The sequence below is a fragment of the Oncorhynchus mykiss genome, chromosome 19, assembly GCF_013265735.2.
Source record: "Oncorhynchus mykiss isolate Arlee chromosome 19, USDA_OmykA_1.1, whole genome shotgun sequence".
Taxonomy (NCBI): domain Eukaryota; kingdom Metazoa; phylum Chordata; class Actinopteri; order Salmoniformes; family Salmonidae; genus Oncorhynchus; species Oncorhynchus mykiss.
The window spans coordinates 47,035,161-47,057,775 of NC_048583.1; the positions used below are offsets into that span (position 1 = coordinate 47,035,161).

The window sequence follows — 22,615 nt, forward strand, 5'->3', positions numbered from 1 at the left end:
TTAAAACCAATCATGGAAATGAACTTTACTCCAAATTGCATCCAATTGCCATGTTCTATTCATAAATACAACTTCAGTTAGGACAGAAATTACAGGAAATTGGCAGATTGTTATTTTAACTCTATTTTTGAACCAAGACATAGGAGCGAGAAAGGAGAAAGAACACTCTTGCCCCAGTATTGTGGTTGACATGGACATTGAGTGATGGGCAAAAGACCTGCCGTTCGAACCAACGGTCTTTACCCTTCATTAATGGGGCAGAGTTGATCCCTGACCACATGACCTTACCAGGATAGACTGGGCCAAAGAGTATTTCCTGCCTAGGTGAAGAGATTAGGAAGAACTCCTGTCCCTGATCATGTGGCACCATGACTGCTAAGACTGAGCCTCCTCGCTGACTGACTCGCTGAGAGAAGAAGAAAACATGTGCTAATGTACTTGGGTCTAATGAGCCATTAAGAAAACATGGCCTCGCTACCCAAAAAATGCAATTAGCACATTCTATTATAACCCCTTAATTATGCTAATGGTTTAATGTTAAACAAATCCACAACCCGCTGATTGCACGTCGTGCTCACTGGTTGATCTCATCTGTACAGGCGCAGGTCAGACCAGACAGACAGGGACAAATTAACCAAGAATGTTGAATATGCATGTCGAAGTTGCCCACAAAAATCCTAGGGATGTTAATTAACATTAGACATTTTACATAGAATGAGTTGAACCAAGAGGCAGGACTGTCTGGGTAAATGCTAATGCATCTTTGTGTTCTCCTTCAGCAAGCTCTCCAACACCAGGGAATATGTTTAATAATAACAATACAAATGTTTGGTGGCTGCTAATATTTGTCCTATTTCATACATGTACAAGTATGTATTATAAGCATGCGTGAATTGGAAATGTGTTTTTTGCATATACCAACTGTCCCTGAGACACCCTCGGAGAGCGGCATCACGGCGTAATTAGGAGTCAGGACAATATGGACCATCACGGTAAAGGAGGATATTGGTTTGTGGGAAGGTCGATTTCAATGATATATGAATAGAGGAGGATGTCAGAAAAGCAGGAATTGCTGATTAAATCAGGGGAAGAATCACATCCCTGTCCCTACTACACAGTACTGTAGCTATATGTGGCACTAGAAGCTCTCCTATGTGTGGCCTCAATTAAAGGCCCTTGTCCAATTGGCCCTCAAGGTTTGGCGATATATCAAATTCATTCCATTAATTTGAATTTAGGTTTTTGCGTGATAATACAAATGCAAGAATCCAATTATTATTATTATTGAGCTTTTATGTCCGCTTGTTCTCACGTTAACTTTTTGGCCTCGTCTCCTTCGCTCCTTCTGTGCACCTTCTCATTTACACTAGAGATCTGTATATAATGACAAGATGCTCATATGTCCACCTCAACAATGGGAGTCGTTGCCCCAAAGGCAGGAAGGCAAGTGACAAAGGCGGGAAAGCATTGGGCTTATTTTGGACAGACTTGGGTGAGAGTGAAACCTCTCGCTTCGTACTCTTCCTCTCGGTTTACACACACATACCAAGCCTCTCCCCCTGACACTGTCTACAACAAAGATGAGAGATCACTTCTTCTTCTCTGACAAGCAATTTCAACTCACTATTTAAACTGAAAAAAATTATAAACGCAATATGCAACAATTTCAAAGATTTTACTGAGTTGCAGTTCATATAAGGAAATCAGTCAATTGAAATAAATTCATTCGGCCCTAATTTATGGATTTCACATGACTGTGCAGGGGTGCAGCCATGGGTGGGCCTTGGAGGGCATAGGCCCACCCACTGGGGAGCCAGGCCCACCCACTTGGGAGCCAGGCCCAGGCAATCAGAATGAGTTTTTCCCCACAAAAGGTCTTTATTACAGACAAATACGTCTCAGCACCCACCGCAGGTGAAGCAGCTGGATGTGGAGGTCCTGGGCTGGTGTGGTTACACGTGGTCTGAAGGTTGTGAGGTCAGTTGGACACACTGCCAAATTCTCTAAAACTATGTTGGAGGCAGCTTATGGTAGAGAAACAAACATTGAATTATCTGGCATCAGCTCTGGTGGACATTCTTGCAGTAAGCATGCCAATTGCACGCTCCCTCAAAACATCTGTGCATTGTGGTGTGACAAAACTGCTCAATTTCATGTGGTCATTTATTGTACCTGGCACAAGGTGCACCTGTACAATGATCATGCTGTTTAATCAGCTTCTTGATATGCCACACCTGTCAGGTGGATGGATTATCTTGGCAAAAGAGAGATGCTCACTAACAGGGATGTAAACAAATTTGTGCACAACATTTGTGAAAAATACACTTTTTGTTTGTATGGAACATTTCTGGGACTTTTGACTTCAGCTCATGAAATATGGGACCAACACTTTACATGTTGCGTTTATATTTTTGTTCAGTGGTAAATTTGAGGTTTGGTCCAACAGAATCAGTCATATGGACACCCAAACATTATTTTAATAGAGAGAGAAGTTCACCTTACTAATGCTTGTGTACTAAAACATCTGTTGTTTTTAAGCCTAGGCATTGGGTTTGAGATTGCCATATAAACTAACTCATATAGGATAGAAAAGTGTGTGTGCGCATTAATAGAGGCCTGTCCTGACTGTCTGTGTGTGTAGAATGACCCCATGATATCTAGGCACTCAGCCAAAGACTTGACACAAATTAACTGGTTCCTCTTAGCTTCACTGGAGACAGAGCAAAGTGTTATTCTGCACACCAGTGAGAGCTATTGTTCTGCTTGGAGCCTGTTTCTGGGTGAAAGACTCATGTTTTGTGTGTGTGTGTGTGTGTGACCAGTACGACCATACATCATCTGGGCCGACAGTCAAAGGCACTTGCTTGCCCAACTTGGGGGAACCGTTGAGCTACTGTTAGAGGAAGTATGTCTGGAGTGACTTCCTGTCATTCTGGCCCCTATTGTTCTCACTCAGGTGCGACAGACTGAGGCAACCTTTTCACCCAGTTGTCTCCCCTCACACACACATACATAGGGTCACGTGTTTTGCAGATGCTTGCATGGGGTAGGTTGACTATATAAATGCTCCTGTAGTCTTTGTACAGGAGTCGCTCACTCCATTTCACCTGCGTGGGCGGGGCGACCAGTCTCCTCATTATAATATGTTTTTAATAAAAGTAAAACCTTGATTGACTGTTTATTGTGCCTCTCCTCATTATTAGTTAACGGTAGAATTTCCACCACATTCTTGGCGAGCTTGGCAGGAGGTGTACCTCCACCCGCAGACCGTTTCTGAGGACCTGGTTAAACTGTGCACAGGGGGCTCCAAATTGAAACCCCAGGAAACCGCACTTCTGACAGGAGCAGACTGAGACCCGCCTAAGGACCCAAAAGGAAGGCGGGGCGGGTGGATACTTTTGAAGCCCCTGTTGAGGGTACGCTCAGAGTGAGGTCACGCTCAGAGTGAGGTCACGCTCAGAGCGAGGTCTTCCTTAAGAGGGTCAAAGCTGAGACAACCAGCAGGCCTGAGTTGAGTTGATAAGAGTGTTTTAAGTGAGGTATCCTTGGACATGATTTTTAATTAGCCAGTTGAGGGCAACCAAAACTCCAGATCCGTGGTACTGATTTGATCACCATAGGACTGGTGAGGTTAATGTAAAGTGAGGGACCAGAGCGCGAGTGCACTCGGCTTGGCGAAGCTCATTGAACGAGGGACCAGAGTGCAGGTGACTCCTTGTGAGGGCATTAGACTTAGTGAAGTTCAAATTATAATGTGGAGTTTTATTTTTTTATTTCACCTTTATTTAACCAGGTAGGCTAGTTGAGGACAAGTTCTTATTTGCAACTGCGACCTGGCCAAGCTCAAGCATAGCAGTGTGAACAGACAACAACACAGAGTGTTGGACTGGAGCGTGAGTGGTCTTGCGAGGGCCCTCGGCTCAGTGAAGCTCAATTGATTTAGCCTCTCCTCATTATTAGTTAAAGGTAGAATTTACACCACAACTTTCTAACCATACCCTTTTTATGTCTCAACTCTTCAAATTGCACGCAGAGCAGGCACTACTAAAACAGGAGTATCAATGAATATTGCTTCTGGAAAATGAATGCTCAGTTTGTCTCTCACGGCATTGCGGTACCAGGTACTGCTAGCAGCATTTTAGCCAAAGACTGCTATAGTAGCTAGTCGGATTTATAAGTGTGCAATATGCATTTAAAACACAATTCTATAAGGAATTGGCCACTCACTCTCATTCTGAGAAATAAGGTAGGCTACTTGATGTCAACATTTGAACAAAGTGGACAGGCTAGCATGCTGTTAAAACAGTTGGAGACAGACACATGGGTGTGTTCATAACAATTCAACTGTTCAACCGTGTTAGCTGGGAACACATCCAAGTTGGCTAAACTTGAAATAAAAAGATTAGCTGGCTATTCATTAGCATGTGGCCTTGTGCTTGAGAGATTGTTTATGAGATCTTTGTTAATTTTCTATAATGCCTGCTACAATAAGTTAGTCATTATTAGTGAATGTGCATTATACGTGGTTCTGATCATTTTTTATTTTTTTTACAAAAAAGTGCATTTTCATAGATAGATGAAAGTTTGATCAGTGATTATTAAAAAATAAATAATCAGGTTACACTATTTTGATAATATAATTAAATTACAAGTGGGTCTTATGGTTGTGGAAGGCTTATATTTAGCCTGGGTATAACTTCACAAGCCCTGAATTCATTAGATGAATGCTGACTGTTTGAATTGCAGTGTATTTGACCTTTAAATTGTACAACAAGACTTATTTAGAGAAAACATAAAAAAATATAAATGTATATTGTGAATTGCCTATAAGTTAGAAAATGTAGATGTGATTTGTAGGCCATACCAACCAGCCCCATCTCAGTGTCCTCCCACAAGGCCCATGGGTCTCATCCCATTAACACACAGCAAAGCAGGCCTCTCAGCAGTACAGTCCATTATAAAAACAGCAGAGCAGGCCTCACAGCAGTACAGTCCATTATAAAAACAGCAGAGCAGGCCTCACAGCAGTACAGTCCATTATAAAAACAGCAGAGCAGGCCTCTCAGCAGTAAAGTCCATTATAAAAACAATAGAGCAGGCCTCTCAGCAGTACTTTATAAAAACAGCAGATCAGGCCTCTCAGCAGTACAGTCCATTATAAAAACAACAGAGCAGGCCTCTCAGCAGTACATTATAAAAACAGCAGAGCAGGCCTCTCAGCAGTACAGTCCATTATAAAAACAACAGAGCAGGCCTCTCAGCAGTACAGTCCATTATAAAAACAACAGAGCATGCCTCTCAGCAGTACAGTCCATTATAAAAACAACAGAGCAGGCCTCTCAGCAGTACAGTCCCTTATAAAAACAACAGAGCAGGCCTCTCAGCAGTACAGTCCATTATAAAAACAACAGAGCAGGCTTCTCAGCAGTACCTTATAAAAACAGCAGAGCAGGCCTCTCAGCAGTACAGTCCCTTATAAAAACAACAGAGCAGGCCTCTCAGCAGTACAGTCCCTTATAAAAACAACAGAGCAGGCCTCTCAGCAGTACAGTACATTATAAAAACAGCAGAGCAGGCCTCTCAGCAGTACAGTCCATTATAAAAACAGCAGAGCAGGCCTCTCAGCAGTACAGTCCATTATAAAAACAGCAGAGCAGGCCTCTCAGCAGTACAGTCCATTATAAAAACAGCAGAGCAGGCCTCTCAGCAGTACAGTCCATTATAAAAACAGTAGAGCAGGCCTCTCAGCAGTACAGTCCATTATGAAAACAGCAGAGCAGGCCTCTCAGCAGTACAGTTCATTATGAAAACAGCAGAGCAGGCCTCTCAGCAGTAGAGTCCATTATAAAAACAGCAGAGCAGTAGCCCAGTTAAGCCATGCTGCCTGAGGCTGGTAGTGAGCGTGAGGCCGCCGGGTGCCGCTAGCTCTGACATTAGGACCCTACATGGCCTGACCCCCACCTCACAGGTCACTCCTGTAACCATATTACCACAACCAGTTGCTGCCCTCAAGCCCACAATTGGATTGGAGGAATTCATTATTTTTCCTCATTTTCCTTTCTGGTTTAAATGGGGCCCGTTTTTTCCCTTTCTTTCTTTCCCTCAGACAGACAATCTGGCCAGCGAAAGCCTCCCCCACCCCACTACACACAGTACGCACTTGAGAGCGGGCGGGTGGGCGAGGCTGAACGTTTTATTTGTAAAATGACAGAGAAACTTCCTGCCTGGATGCCGATAAAGCCTCTTTTTCATCCCAATCTCATCCCCCTCCCTCCCACCCCCTTTAAGCCTCCACACCCGCTGCCGAGCTGCCAATTTCTGTATCGCCTGTGGCTAGCGCGGGGTTCTGGGAGGAGAGGAGTGCAATTACAGGGGCTCCCAGTCAAATGAATCGAAGAGGGCCAACGGCACACACCAGTGCCTCACACCAGCTAGCCAAAATCGAATCTTGCGCATGCTAACTAATTTCCGCAGCCACCGAGCACAGGTTCAGTATGGGGTCGGTGCAGGACTGTTTTTTGGGGCGAGGGGGGAAGGGAGGTGTTGGTGGTGCGGAGGTGGTATATGACGAGGACCTGATGAATTTCCTATCTTCGTGGGACACCGCATGAGAAGATAGGCTGCATGGGCAGGGGCTTCGCAGCTCATTTCTCCATGCTAACTGCTGCTGGTGTGCTACAGCCAGGGAAAAAGCTGAAGCGCCCATCGATCGCTCCCGTCGTCACGGCCGGAATGGGATAAAAAGGTCCTGCCGGCATCCGCCTGGCCCCTGCCCTGCCAGGGTCAGCTAATGGCTGAATTTGGGCCCCAGTCACTGGCACCCAGGGAGGGGGGCAGGAAGGGTGAACAGGTCCAGGAATCACAGTCATTACCGTAGCCACACATGCCTCTTCTCACACGCCTGCTCCTCTCTCTACTCCTCAGGCCTGCCCAGGGTTTACTAATCAATGCCAGAACACAGGAGTCACACCATCTGATCTCAGCTTAGCACAGAGTGAAGAGCCAAGACAGCACACATATACAGTGCCTTGCGAAAGTATTCGGCCCCCTTGAACTTTGCGACCTTTTGCCACATTTCAGGCTTCAAACATAAAGATATAAAACTGTATTTTTTTGTGAAGAATCAACAACAAGTGGGACACAATCATGAAGTGGAACGACATTTATTGGATATTTCAAACTTTTTTAACAAATCAAAAACTGAAAAATTGGGCGTGCAAAATTATTCAGCCCCTTTACTTTCAGTGCAGCAAACTCTCTCCAGAAGTTCAGTGAGGATCTCTGAATGATCCAATGTTGACCTAAATGACTAATGATGATAAATACAATCCACCTGTGTGTAATCAAGTCTCCGTATAAATGCACCTGCACTGTGATAGTCTCAGAGGTCCGTCAAAAGCGCAGAGAGCATCATGAAGAACAAGGAACACACCAGGCAGGTCCGAGATACTGTTGTGAAGAAGTTTAAAGCCGGATTTGGATACAAAAAGATTTCCCAAGCTTTAAACATCCCAAGGAGCACTGTGCAAGCGATAATATTGAAATGGAAGGAGTATCAGACCACTGCAAATCTACCAAGACCTGGCCGTCCCTCTAAACTTTCAGCTCATACAAGGAGAACACTGATCAGAGATGCAGCCAAGAGGCCCATGATCACTCTGGATGAACTGCAGAGATCTACAGCTGAGGTGGGAGACTCTGTCCATAGGACAACAATCAGTCGTATATTGCACAAATCTGGCCTTTATGGAAGAGTGGCAAGAAGAAAGCCATTTCTTAAAGATATCCATAAAAAGTGTCGGTTAAAGTTTGCCACAAGCCACCTGGGAGACACACCAAACATGTGGAAGAAGGTGCTCTGGTCAGATGAAACCAAAATTGAACTTTTTGGCAACAATGCAAAACGTTATGTTTGGCGTAAAAGCAACACAGCTCATCACCCTGAACACACCATCCCCACTGTCAAACATGGTGGTGGCAGCATCATGGTTTGGACCTGCTTTTCTTCAGCAGGGACAGGGAAGATGGTTAAAATTGATGGGAAGATGGATGGAGCCAAATACAGGACCATTCTGTAAGAAAACCTGATGGAGTCTGCAAAAGACCTGAGACTGGGACGGAGATTTGTCTTCCAACAAGACAATGATCCAAAACATAAAGCAAAAAATCTACAATGGAATGGTTAAAAAATAAACATATCCAGGTGTTAGAATGGCCAAGTCAAAGTCCAGACCTGAATCCAATCGAGAATCTGTGGAAAGAACTGAAAACTGCTGTTCACAAATGCTCTCCATCCAACCTCACTGAGCTCGAGCTGTTTTGCAAGGAGGAATGGGAAAAAATGTCAGTCTCTCAATGTGCAAAACTGATAGACATACCCCAAGCGACTTACAGCTGTAATCGCAGCAAAAGGTGGCGCTACAAAGTATTAACTTAAGGGGGCTGAATAATTTTGCACGCCCAATTTTTCAGTTTTTGATTTGTTAAAAAAGTTTGAAATATCCAATAAATGTCGTTCCACTTCATGATTGTGTCCCACTTGTTGTTGATTCTTCACAAAAAAATACAGTTTTATATCTTTATGTTTGAAGCCTGAAATGTGGCAAAAGGTCGCAAAGTTCAAGGGGGCCGAATACTTTCGCAAGGCACTGTAGACAGGGTAGCGTTCTGCAGTCATTTCACTCTGTACACTGTTTGAAGCCTTTTTTTGTATGGGTCGATCCACCAATTAGTGCCTTTTGAGTAGTGTAACTTGGTGAAAAAAAACTTATGTCACCTAATTTTTACAAATCGGACATAAAGACCACATGTTCAACTGAATGAAAAACACTTTTTCCCATCTCAAAAGGTTGAATTAAAAAATATATTATGTGCCTAATAAAGTAACAGTTGACCGTAACAGCGTTGACAACATCTTAAATCAGCCAAATCCCCTTGAGAGAGGGGGAATGGAAGCTTGTTGTGTGGAACAGGGAGGGGCAATTGAATGAAAGATTCACCAAAAATGAACATTCTTAAAACATTTCTATGGGTAACAGGGTTGACGTGTTATGCTCGACAAACTCACTTTTTCACCACAAAGCGGCAAAATAGTGTAAACGCATGTGAGCTGGTTCTACGCTATGATTTGACTCAATGTCTTTTCTGAATTTTTTATTTAAAGCAGCAATCAGCATTTAAAAGCTTTCTCCCCAACCGTTTCAGTAAAAAAAGCAGTGTGATAGGGCTGGACAAATGTAACCACTCAAATTAACAGACAGCAATATGGATGCAAGGACAGAGCATGCATGATATCAAAATAATGGTTTTAACCATGTTTTGAGGCTACATAGTGTTTCTTTACATTTACAATTTTCTTTTGTAAAAGAAGCTTATATTTTAGGTTCAGATGGCGTATGACAGTTGAACTAAGCTCATGAGGCATTTATAAGATATTCTTCAAGATTTAATGGGTACATTGAATGAATTCCAAAATGGATGAATCAACTGCAATCTGCAGATTGCCCCTTTAAAAATGAATAGTTTCACCATATTAAAATGAAAGTTTAGTTTACATAAGTGTTGACCATAAATGAGGGACAGGTTGTTGTTGTTTTTTAAAAAAAATGTTTTTATCTTAAAACAAATCACCAATAAAATTTAAAAATAATAATCTTTAGAAATGACTATCAAAGCAACAAAATAACTAGGGCTTTACAAAGATGGTAAAAACTGTGAGAAATGTTGGGGTTCAGTTGGTTAAAATCTTACTCGAGTCACAGAGGATGCACAAAGGGACATGTCTACTTGCACATTCATCTTCTGCACATCACTCCAGTGTTTAATTGCTAAACCGTAATTATTTCGCCACTATGGCCTATTTATTGCTTTACCTCCCTAATCCTACTACATTTGCACACACTGTATACAGATTTTTCTATTGTGTTATTGACTGTATGTTTGTTTATTCCATGTGTAACTCTGTGTTGTTTTTGTCGCACTGCTTTGCTCGTCGCAGAACTTGTTCTCAACTGGCCTACCTGGTGAAATAAAGGATTTTTTTTTTTACAAATAATTATAATAACACAAATGCTGAATTCTAGCACTTTAGCAAGTCTTTATTCATATTAAAAAATCTGACATATTGAATTTTCTATGTGGCCCATTGTTACGTCCACCATCAAGAAACCCCCAGGGGTACGTGCAATGCCGTCGGGGGTACGCCAAATAAAAAGGTGATTCATATCCCCCCCCCCCACATTTTCAAACAGTGCATTTATATTTTCCAACAGGGCTATACATTTGGGTGAGTTTTTTACAAGTAGCCTTGTTTCACTGCCAAAAATAAAATTAAACCACCTAGTGTTCAGAGAAATAACAACACAATGTCAAATACAGGTAGCCTAGTCAAATAATTAACATCCAATCACATTAACCATTACTCTCTCGCGGGAATTCCACTAACGGTCCGAATGTAGCCGCTGCACATTCTGTTTGCTCGAAAATGGATAAATGGTTAAAAAAAGTAAGGTGTCCATAGAGACACATACCAGCTTTGCTACTACCAGCAGTACTACACCTGCACCTGTCGACGACACAAGTTGTTCTGCTTCCACAAGCACATCTAATGTTAGCATCAGTAATTCCTCATTTGTTGCTAGCCCAGCTAGCATGGACACTGACAGTTGTGAATCTGATGCAACCGAAGAGCTACTGCCCCCTTACCCGGGAAAGCACCGAACACCAGACAGGGACGATGGACCATCGAAGACACGCAAATATATGATGAGAACTACATTGATTTGGGGTTCACTTATATTGAGAGTAATGCCTTTCCTCAGTCACAGTGTGTTATATGTGCAAAATAAGTATTTCACAACTCGATGAAACCTTCACTCTTGTGCAGACATTTAGAAACAAAACATGCCAATTTAAAAATTAAGCCACGTGAGTTTTTGGAGTGAGAATTAAGACTACTTTCGAGTAGTAAGACATGTATAAAAGCAACAGATACCATTAATTACTGCTTTACATACAAGCCAGTGAATTCTATGAGTTACAGGTGGATGAGTCAACAGACTCATCCACAGCTCCTGGCACAGCTCCTGGTATATGTTGGTTATGTTTATGAGGCGTCAATTAAGGAAGACATCCTCTTCTGCAAATCACTGGAAACCAGGACAACATGAGAGGATATTTTTAAAGTACTGGACAGCTTTGTGACATCAAATGGACTTTGGTGGTCAAGATGTGTTGCTATTTGTTCTGATGGCGCAAAAGCCATTACAGAGAGACATAGTGGAGTGGTAACGCGCGTGCAAGCAGTTGCTCCTGACGCCACTTGGGTACACTACAGCATTCAACGAGAGGCTCTTACTGCCAAGGGAATGCCTATCAGCTTGAAAGATGTTTTGGACACTACAGGGAAAATGGGTAACTTAGTTAATTTAAAGCAAGGCCCCTGAACTCTCGTGTATTTTCTGCATTATGCAATGATATGGGCAGCGACCATGTAATGCTTTTACAACATAGTGCGCTGGTTATCAAGGAGCAATGTATTGACATGTTTTTTTTAATTGAGAGACAAGCTTAAAGTTTTCTTTACTGACATCATTTTCACATGTCTGACCGCTTGCATGATGACGAGTTTCTCACACGATTGGCCTATCTGGGTGATGTTTTTTCTTGCCTGAATGATCTGAATCTAGGATTACAGGGACTCTCTGCAACTATATTCAATGTGCGGGACAAAATTGAGGCTATGATTAAGAAGATGGAGCTCTTCTCTGTCTGCATTAACAAGGACAACACACAGGTCTTTCCATCATTGTATGATTTTTGTGTGCAAATGAACTCAAGCTTACAGACAATGTCAAATGTGATATAGCGAAGCACCGGAGTGAGTTGGGTGCGCAATTACGCAGTTACTTTCCCGAAAAGTATGACACAAACAACTGGATTTGTTATCCCTTTCATGCCCTGCCTCCAGTCCACTTACCGATATCTGAACAAAAGAGCCTCAACGAAATTGCAACAAGCGGTTCTGTGAAAATTTAATTTAATCAGAAGCCACTGCCAGATTTCTGGATTGGGCTGCACTCAGAGTATCCAGCCTTGGCAAATCACGCTGTTACGACACTGATGCCCTTTGCAACCACGTACCTATGTGAGAGTGGAATCTCGGACCTCACTAGCATGAAAACTAAATACAGGCACAGACTATGTGGAAAATTATTTAAGACTGGGACTCTTTCCAATACAACCAAACATTGCAGAGTTATGTGCATCCTTTCAAGCACACCCTTCTCATTAATTTGAGGTGAGTTATTCACAATTTTTGATGAACAAATAAAGTTCCCACGAGCCGGGTTGTGACAAAAACTCACTAATGTTTATGTTTAATAAATGTATCGTATAGTGTGTGTGGCAGGCTTACAATGATGTCAAAAAACAAAATTTGAGAGTGTGCTGACCCTGGTGCTAAAGGTGGTACACAGCTGGAGGTTGAATGTTTGAAGGGGTATGGGACTATAAAGTTTGGGAACCACTGATCTGGAAGGAGTAATATTAACAAGTACCTTTTTGGTGAGGCAGTCGTCAGAGTTGGACGGCATGCGTGTGGACACATGCAAGATGACTTCCACTGTGGAGGTAGCGTAGTAGGGAGCAGTGTGTCCTGTGCTGCCGTTCCTCTGAAGCCCTCCCATGAAGCCACAGTGTGTGGCTAGATCCACCTGAGGAGGACACAACACGGTTAGGAGAGCGTGATGTCAGTGTACATGTGTCAGAGAGAGAGACGAGATGCAGGGCAGGGTTTCCGCTAGCCGGTAATAGCCGGCTTTTGGCCCAAAAAATAAATAGAAAAGCCAATAAATACAATTGCTGCTGGCCAACGGTCCAGGAGAAAAAGAAAATAATCCCATTGCATAATAATAATAATAATGACTTTTAGCCTATTCATTGATGGAAATATTAGTCGATGTAAATGCATTTGAATAGTCATACTTATAGTTCTATAGCAGGGGTACTCAACTCTGACCCTACGAAGTCTAGAGCCTGCTGGTTTTCTGTTCTACCTGCTAATTAATTGCAGACACCTGTGTCCCATGTCTAAATCAGTCCCTGATTACAGGGGAACAATTTAAAAAATGCAGTGGTTTTGTTTGAGAGATCTACAGGTTAATTTGCAAATATGGTGAAAATAAATTGCAGTCTGTACAGTATATTTGTTATATATCTTATTTATCGCACGTGTACAGCATACAGATACAGAGCCTTTTAGCAGAAAATCTGTCAGACAGCGCAAGAGCTGCTGCTTCAGCATCTCAAATAGCAAATGCATAGGCAATGAAAGGCAGGCTTCATCAGTTTCATCATCAATTTTTCTTGGGTCACTATAACTATATCTATTTTGCCAATTGGATTGATCCCCTCTACCACACGGAACCCCACTAATCTACCGACGGAAATGCACAAGGTGGCTAAAAACAGACCTCCATCCTATGCTAGCTTGCTACCCATGGCTCGACTAGCTGTCTGAATCGCCGTGACCCCAACCAACCTCACTACTCACTGGACCCTTTTGATCACTCGACTAAGCATGCCTCTCAATGTCAATATGCCTTGTCCATTGCTATTCTGGTAAGTGTTTATTGGCTTATTTCACTGTAGAGCCTCTAGCCCTGCTCATTAAACCTTAACCAACCTTTCAGTTCCACAACCCACACATGCGATGACATCACCTGGTTTCAATGATGTTTCTAGAGACAATATCTCTCTCATCATCACTCAATGCCTAGGTTTACCTCCACTGTATTCATATCCTACCATACCTTTGTCTGTACATTATACCTTGAAGCTATTTTATCGCCTTTTACTCTCTGTTCCAGACGTTCTAGACGACCAATTCTGAAAGCTTTTAGCCGTACCCTTATCCTACTCCTCCTCTGGTGAAGTAGAGGTGAATCCAGGCCCTGCAGTGCCTAGCTCCACTCCTATTCCCCAGGCGCTCTCTTTTGATGACTTCTGTAACAGTAATAGCCTTGGTTTCATGCATGTTAACATTAGAAGCCTCCTCCCTAAGTTTGTTTTATTCACTGCTATAGCACACTCTGCCAACCCGGAGGTTCTAGCCGTGTCTGAATCCTGGCTTAGGAAAACCACCAAAAATTCTGAAATTTTCATCCCTAACTACAACATTTTCAGACAAGATAGAACTGCCAAAGGGGGCGGTGTTGCAATCTACTGCAAAGATAGCCTGCAGTGTTCTGTTCTACTATCCAGGTCTGTACTCAAACAATTTGAACTTCTACTTTTAAAAATCCAACTCTCTAAAAACAAGTCTCTCACCGTTGCAGCCTGCTATAGACCAACCTCTGCCCCCAGCTGTGCTCTGGACACCATATGTGAACTGATTGCCCCCCATCTATCTTTAGAGCTCGTGCTGCTAGGCGACCTAAACGGGAACATGCTTAACAACCCAGCTACCCTCAATCTCACACAAATTATCAATGAACCTACCAGGTTACCCCAAAGCCGTAAACATGGGCACCCTCATATATATCATCATAACCAACTTGCCCTCTAAATACACCTCTGCTGTTTTCAACCAAGATCTCAGCGATCACTGCCTCATTGCCTGCATCCGTAATGGGTCAGCGGTCAAATGACCTCCACTCATCACTGTCAAACGCTCACTGAAACACTTCAGCGAGCAGGCCTTTCTAATCGACCTGGCCGGGGTATCCTGGAAGGATATTGATCTCGTCCCGTCAGTAGAGGACGCCTTGTTATTTAAAAAAAAAAATGCCTTAAATAAGCATGCCCCATTCAATAAATTTTGAACCAGGAACAGATATAGCCCTTGGTTCTCTCCAGACCTGACTGCCCTTCACCAACACAAAAACATCCTATGGCGTTCTGCATTTGCATCGAACAGCCCCCGTGATATGCAACTTTTCAGGGAAGCTAGAAACCAATATACACAGGCAGTTAGAAAAGACAAGGCTAGCTTTTTCAAGCAGAAATTTGCTTCCTGCAACACAAACTCAAAAAAGTTCTGGGACACTGTAAAGTCCATGGAGAATAAGAACACCTCCTCCCAGCTGCCCACTGCACTGAAGATAGGAAACACTGTCACCACCAACAAAACCACTATAATTGAGAATTTCAACAAGCATTTTCTACGGATGGCCATGCTTTCCACCTGGCTACCCCTACCCCGGTCAACAGCACGGCACCCCCCAAAGCAACTTGCCCAAGCCTTACCCAATTCTCCTTCTCCCAAATCCAGTCAGCTGATGTTCTGAAAGAGCTGCAAAATCTGGACCCCTACAAATCAGCTGGGCTAGACAATCTGGACACTTTCTTTCTAAAATGATCTGCCGAAATTGTTGCCACCCCTATTACTAGCCTGTTCAACCTCGCTTTAGTGTTATCTGAGATTCCTAAAGATTGGAAAGCAGCTGCGGCCATCACCCTCTTCAAAGGGGGGGACACTCTTGACCCAAACTGCTACAGACCTAAATCTATCCTACCCTTCGAAAGCAAAGTCAACAAACAGATTACCGACCATTTCCATATCCCACCCATCTCTGGTATGCAATCGGGTTTCAGAGCTGGTCATGGGTGCACCTCAGCCACGATCAAGGTCCTAAACGATATCATAACTGCCATCGATAAGAAACAATACTGTGCAGCCATATTCATTGATCTGGCCAAGGCTTTCGACTTTGTCAATCACCACATCCCCATCGGCAGACTCGACAGCATTGGTTTCTCAAATGATTGCATTGCCTGGTTCACCAACTACTTCTCTGATAGAGTTCAGTGTGTCAAATCGGAGGGTCTGTTGTCCGGACCTCTGGCAGTCTGTATGGGGGTGCCACATGGTTAAATTCTTCGACTGACTCTTCTTTGTATACATCAATGATGTCGCTCTTGCTGCTGGTGAGTCTCTGATCCACCTCTACGCAGACGACACCATTCTGTATACTTCTTGCCCTTCTTTGGACACTGTGTTGACAACCCTCCAGGCGAGCTTCAATGCCATACAACTGTCCTTCCGTGGCCTCCAATTGCTCTTAAATACAAGTAAAACTAAATAAATGCTCTTCAACCGATCTCTGCATGCACCTGCCCGCCTGTCCAACATCACTACTCTGGACGGCTCCGACTTAGAATATGTGGACAACTACAAATACCTAGGTGTCTGGTTAGACTGTAAACACTTCTTCCAGACTCACATCAAACATCTCCAATCCAAAGATAAATCTAGAATTGGCTTCCTATTTCGCAACAAAGCATCCTTCACTCATGCTGCCAAACATACCCTTGTAAAACTGACCATCCTACCAATCCTCGACTTCGGCGATGTCATTTACAAAATAGTCTCCAATACCCTACTCAATAAATTGGATGCAGTCTATCACAGTGCCATCCGTTTTGTCACCAAAGCCCCATATACTACCCACCACTGTGACCTGTACGCTCTCGTTGGCTGGCCCCCGCTTCATACTCATAAAGCCCTGCCTTATCTCAGCTCGCTGGTCACCATAGCAGCACCCACCTGTAACACGTGCTCGAGCAGGTATTTCTCTCTGGTCACCCCCAAAATGAATTCTTCCTTTGGCCGCCTATCCTTCCAGTTCTCTGCTGCCAATGACTGGAACGAACTACAAAACCTCTGAAACTGGAAACACTTATCTTCCTCACTAGCTTTAAGCACCAGCTGTCAGAGCAGCTCACAGATTACTTCCCCTGTGCATAGCCCATCTATAATTTAGCTCAAACAACTACCTCTTTCCCTACTGTATTTATTTATTTTGCTCCTTTGCACCCCATTATTTCTATCTCTACTTTGCACATACTTCCACTGCAAATCAACCTTTCCAGTGTTTTACTTGCTATATTGTATTTACTTCGCCACCATGGCCTTTTTTTGCCATTACCTCCCTTCTCACCTCACTTGCTCACATTGTATATAGACTTATTTTTCTACTGTATTATTGACTGTATGTTTGATTTACTCCATGTGTAACTCTGTGTTGTTGTATGTGTCGAATCTGCTTTGCTTTATCTTGAGCAGGTAGCAATTGTAAATGAGAACTTGTTCTCAACTTGCCTACCTGGTTAAATAAAGGTGAAAAAAATCAGCTCGTCGCACACCACTTTACAATGAGCTGGAGGCAGTACGCGTTCGGAAAACATATACATTTTACTACATATTATGAGGCATGTCTTACCTTGCATCAAAGTAGCCTAGCCAAAATCAGACCACATCCGTGGAGGCAATTATTTTCTAATCAACTTTCTTTCATTGTCCAGGAGCCAAAGGCACAATCGTAGTCATATTAGCAACCCATGCTAGTTGTTGCATATTACATCTCCCCTCTTTCTAAATTTCTAATGGATATTTTCATCTGTTACATGAAACCACTCGCATGTGCAGTGTGCTATTGACAATGGTATTTTCCCACTAATTGCATTATTGCTGTCCTTTTATTATCTGAAGAAATAAAAGTTTATCAACATTTTAAGGCATACTGGTTGTATGAATCTGGGATCTATCGTCTCAAAACTGTCCCAGAGTCTGTTTGGATTAGGCCATTTCTTTCTCGACAAGCTGACCAATAGAATAGGTACACTTTTCTACTATGGGTGATAGTAGATTGACATAGGTAGTGATTTTGCTGTTTGTTACTCATCTTATTGGCCGAGGAAAAGTAAATGTGGACAGTTATTCTTAACTTCAAAGTGCCCATCATAACTCAGTAAGGCCTGCACATTGTTGCATGTTCTGTTAATATGAATGACCATCATCTAAATATGATTTATGTCATCATGAGCACCATGGGTGGACGCACTAATCAGAGTTATGCACCCAATGCACATGGGTCCGGTAAATTTCTCAAATGTCCGTTAAATTAAAATGCTGCCAGTCAAATGTCCAGCGCCACAATTTCCTAATGGAAACCCTGCCGCAGGGGTGTGTGTGTGTGTGTGTGTGTACCTCCCATCCCAGGCCAGACACAAAATCCTCGTAGGTCTGACTGCCTGCGCTGTTGGACAGGATGGAGCATTTGTCCTCCTGACCCTCCCCGATGTAGAACACAGCGATCTTGTGTGTCTCCCTGCTGTTAAGACAAACACACAGACCTGTCGTTAGAACAATGGACCTAGCGAAGCTACACTGTTCTTAGTGCCTACCTCCACACTCATCCCAGTTAAGATGGGCGTGCTCTGAAATGTGAACTACACACCACCAAACGTAACCTGGTCTCAAAAGCAAAACAAATTATATTTGGCTGAAATCTGTGGCACTTAATTTAGTATGAAATATTACTTTACGTTAGGTTACATTGGCCTACAAATGTAATAGCAGTCATTCAATATAATATGAATTGCAGGGTTAGGATTTAGGTTAAAGTTAAGGGAAAGGTTAGCTAACATGCTAAGAGGTTGCAAAGTAGGGAAAAGCAGTAAGCAGTTAACTGACTAGGTATCCCCCTTTCCCTTTCCTAGTTACAAAGTTGCTAATTAGCTAAAATGCTAAAGTTGTTTGTGATGAGATTCGAACATAACCTTTGGGTTGCTAGACATTCAAGTAACCTACTGTCCTATCGAACGTAACATATCATACTAAATCTGAGTGCCACTGATTTTAGTAAAATATCATATGCTTTGCTCTGAGACCAGGCTGTCAAACATACATCTCCAAACAATACTGTGCAAATTCCAAAAAGTAATTGTAGCAAATACGGTTAATAAAAAAAAAAATGTAACCTTTATTTAACTAGGCAAGTCAGTTAAGAACAAATTCTTATTTACCATGACGACCTACCAGGGAACAGTGGGTTAACTCCCTTGTTCAGGGGCAGAATGACAGATTTTGACCTTGTCAGCTCAGGGATTTGATCAAGCAACCTTTCAGTTACTGGCCCAACGTTCTAACCACTAGGCTAACCTAAGCCCACTAATGAAGATTCTTAAGAGTTAGTGTACAATAGTATATGTGTTTACTGCCCTCCCCCCCGTCATGTGACAAACAAAACAAGAGCAGACACAGAGTTCCACCCCTGCGCTTTACCGTTGTCATGGCGGAGCATGGTGCTGTGTTAAATTGGGGGCATTTTGGATGCTTCGACACAGGTTGCCTTGTCTGGCAAAATCCTGGGGGCATTCTTTAATAAGCCCCAGTCATTAGCAGTGTGAAGTGCCTATTGATCGCTGTGCGTGAGTACTGCCTAGCTGTGATCAGCTCGAGATGGTGTAGATTAGGAGGAGAGGAGGGGAGGGCAGAGTGAAGCAGTTTTAATACGCGTCGCCTTGAGAGTGTGATCTTTACTGATTTAGAGGAAGAGAATCTTCATTAGCAGGCGTAGGTTCAGAGTAATGACGGACATGGAACGCCGCAATATTTCAGGCTTAGCTAGAATACCTAGGTGAAATCTAGGATGGTTGTTCAAAAGGTCTTGCTTAGAGATTCAGTAAGTTCCTTTTATGCCGAACAAGAAGCAAATCATACATGGCAATGTTACCTAGGGATACAGTGTGTGCTGAAGAGGCCCTAAATAATCAGTGTACAGGAACATACCACTGCCTGGAATCCAAATTCTTCAGTTCTCTCAAAAGTTTTGAGTTCTTCTTCAGGAGATGAAAGCTTTTCCTGAAAAGTAATTAACAAATTTGAACTTGAAAAGCATCCAGATGGCACTTCATATGTACCAGTGTACCAGTGCATGCTATTTTTTGAATGGTAAAAAGCAGATTGAAAGTAGGATAAGAAAGCTTCATGTTTAACTTTTGGTCTGACAAGTAACAGGTGCAAACAGGTTTAAATTGAGCTCCGAGACCATTACTAATCTACAGTTGGGCACGGTTTCCCTGTGGAGAGCAGATTAACACAACACACCCTGCCAGGAGTTCCTTGTACTTTTTCTCTCCCACTTTCTCTCTCTCTGTGAGGTATTCTTCTAACTAGTCTACAGCTGTGGATGTGGTGGTGTTGTGCTTTGCTCTGTACCTGTGGTCCCATGAGTTCATACCCAGGTCGTTGAGTAGCAGTCTGCAGAAGTAGAAGAGAGCTTTGGGCTCCTGGTGAGCGGGTTCTCTCTGGCCGGTGGCCTTGACGCTCACGTCTGCGTTCCACCTCTTCATCTGCTCCTCCTCCTGCTGCATCTGCCTGAGGATGGCCTCCATGATGGCCCCCTCCTGCTCCAGGTTCATTCCACAGGGAGAGGGGGCTGGCTGGTTGAGCCTCAGCCGGGGCTGGGGCAGGCACTCAGGGCTGCTGTATCCCAGGTCTTCTAGGAGCTGGTCCAGGCCATCTACCTCCTCCTCATCACAGCCTGACTGGGAGTCCCAGCCAGGGGGGTTGGAGCGCTCGGAGGTGCCTGGTGAGGTGGGCTTGGTGGTGGAGTGGTTGTAGGGGTCTGAGGTGCCTGGTGAGGTGGGCTTGGTGGTGGAGTGGTTGTAGGGGTCTGAGGTGCCTGGTGAGGTGTGCTTGGTGGTGGAGTGGTTGTAGGGGTCTGAGGTGCCTGGTGAGGTGGGCTTGGTGGTGGAGTGGTTGGAAGGGTCTGAGGTGCCTGGTGAGGTGGGCTTGGTGGTGGAGTGGTTGAAAGGGTCTGAGGTGCCTGGTGAGGTAGGCTTGGTGGTGGAGTGGTTGGAGGGGTCTGAGGTCCTCTGATGCATGCCGTTGACTCCCTCCTGCGTGCGGTAGAGGACCCCTCCGTCCCAGGAGTACTTTCCAGAGATGTCCCTGACGATGACTCGTACCTGGGAGGAGTTGTCATAGGGTTCCCCTGGACCAGAGGGCTCCGAGGGTACCTGGAGGTAGGACACCAGGGTGCTGTCGTTGAACACAAACAGCTGCAGATTGGGGCTCTTGAACACCTCAGAGGAGAGTTCTGATGACTCCACAAAGGGGTTGTCGTGGTTCTCACTGACCAGGCTGTGCAGGAGGGCGGGGCCACCACTGAGGGGATGGTGGCCCAGGTGGTTCACAAGGTGTGTCATGATCATCCGCGCCGTCAGAGGGATGAGCTCCATATTCCGTCTTTTTTTCTCTGGAGGCAAGAGGAGAACAGGAATAAGATGGTCCAAAGACATCCTGAGAGACAAATCATTTAGTTAACCCTGTAAATAACCCCCCCATTTACATGTATTTTATACAGGGAAGTCAAGACCCAGCACATGTACTTTGTCATGTATTGTATGCACTCATGTTTTTGATGTTTTGTGTGGACCCCAGGAAGAGTAGCTGCTGCATGTGCATTTTACATGTATATTTTCATAATTTTTTTCGTACTGTGCAACAGCTAATGTGCAACAGATAATGTGCAACAGCTAATGTGCAACAGCTAATGTGCAACAGCTAATGTGCAACAGCTAATGTGCAACAGCTAATGTGCAACAGCTAATGTGCAACAGCTAATGTGCAACAGATAATGTGCAACAGCTAATGTGCAACAGTTAATGTGCAACAGCTAATGTGCAACAGCTAATGTGCAACAGCTAATGTGCAACAGATAATGTGCAAGAGCTAATGTGCAACAGCTAAAGGGGATCCTTATAAACTATAGTAAATTTATGAAGCAGTTCTCAATTCTCTGGCCTTTTCACACAAAGCTAGCTTTTCCTTCATAATAACTAATAGCGTTGTTTTTCATTTCTCACAACGGTTACGGCCAACACACCTCTGCCATAAATAAGTAGGTAGCATCTAATCATGGGAGACAACTTTGAAAAGGCCATTGAGTCTGCTACAATGGGCGGAGAGAAAAGACTGGCAAAGTGCTAATGAGGAGCAGGTCTTTACAGCACGGTGAATAGAGTGCTGCTCCCTGAATCAGATTGATTTAAATGCTCAGAACTATTCCAAAATGAAAGAGTTACGATGGGGGGAAAAAACAAGAAGATGCGCTCCGCATTGTGACAGTGCTATCAATACCATCATCCCTCATCAAAGTGGAGAAAGCTCTTTAGAGAGGCTGCATTAGAGATACACAAGCCCTTTGATGAGACTTAATCAATATGATCTCAAGGGGAATGCATAGTGCTCTTTGGCTGCTCTTCTGTAGTTTCTATCTAGACTTTGTAGCGCTGTATGAAAAGTAATGACATAAGCTAGATATTTCAGCTGGGCTTAGCCAACATTGCGTCAATGGGTATGTTCTTTTGGTTGAAAGAAAAACTTCTGACTTCTGAAACATTAGTGGAGGAAACGGCCATTGTAAAGAAATACTCTAATACATAACCTAATGGCACCACAAGGTCACTAATAAATAACATTTTTAGATGTCTCTTTGATAATGGGTCCTCTCCCTGGGGCAGAGCACTAATGGCTACCTCTTTAAACATTCCATTCCATGTGTTAGTCTAGTCAATATTAGGTCAAAACATTAACATTTAATAGAGTAGCTACCTCCAAATGGAAGGCTACCTATTAAAAACTTACATCTCCCTGTAAATCCCCTTTACTGCCCATTTCCCAGGTGGTTTGGGAGAGGAAGAGTGTGGTCTGGATGAGGAAGAGTAATATGTAAAACAAGCAGGGGCAGCTGGGCAAATAATACTTGGATGACAGGGTACTCGAAAGCATTCCAACGCTCAAACGCACCGTCTCTAACGCTCAAAC

General features: G+C 43.5%; 1 protein-coding gene across 5 annotated transcripts in view; it reads right to left on the reverse strand.

Annotated features, from left to right (window-relative positions):
- Window positions 1-22,615, reverse strand: part of LOC110498370 (ral GTPase-activating protein subunit alpha-2) — a 190,110-nt gene that overhangs the window by 52,471 nt on the left and 115,024 nt on the right. For all 5 annotated transcript variants that reach the window (XM_036954948.1, XM_036954949.1, XM_036954951.1 and 2 more), the window contains 4 exons: window positions 20,003-21,044; window positions 19,574-19,645; window positions 17,990-18,113; window positions 12,558-12,713 (listed from right to left, as the gene is read on the reverse strand). In XM_036954948.1, the coding sequence (XP_036810843.1) occupies window positions 12,558-12,713; window positions 17,990-18,113; window positions 19,574-19,645; window positions 20,003-21,044 (1,394 nt within the window). The remainder of the gene's footprint in view (window positions 1-12,557; window positions 12,714-17,989; window positions 18,114-19,573; window positions 19,646-20,002; window positions 21,045-22,615) is intronic.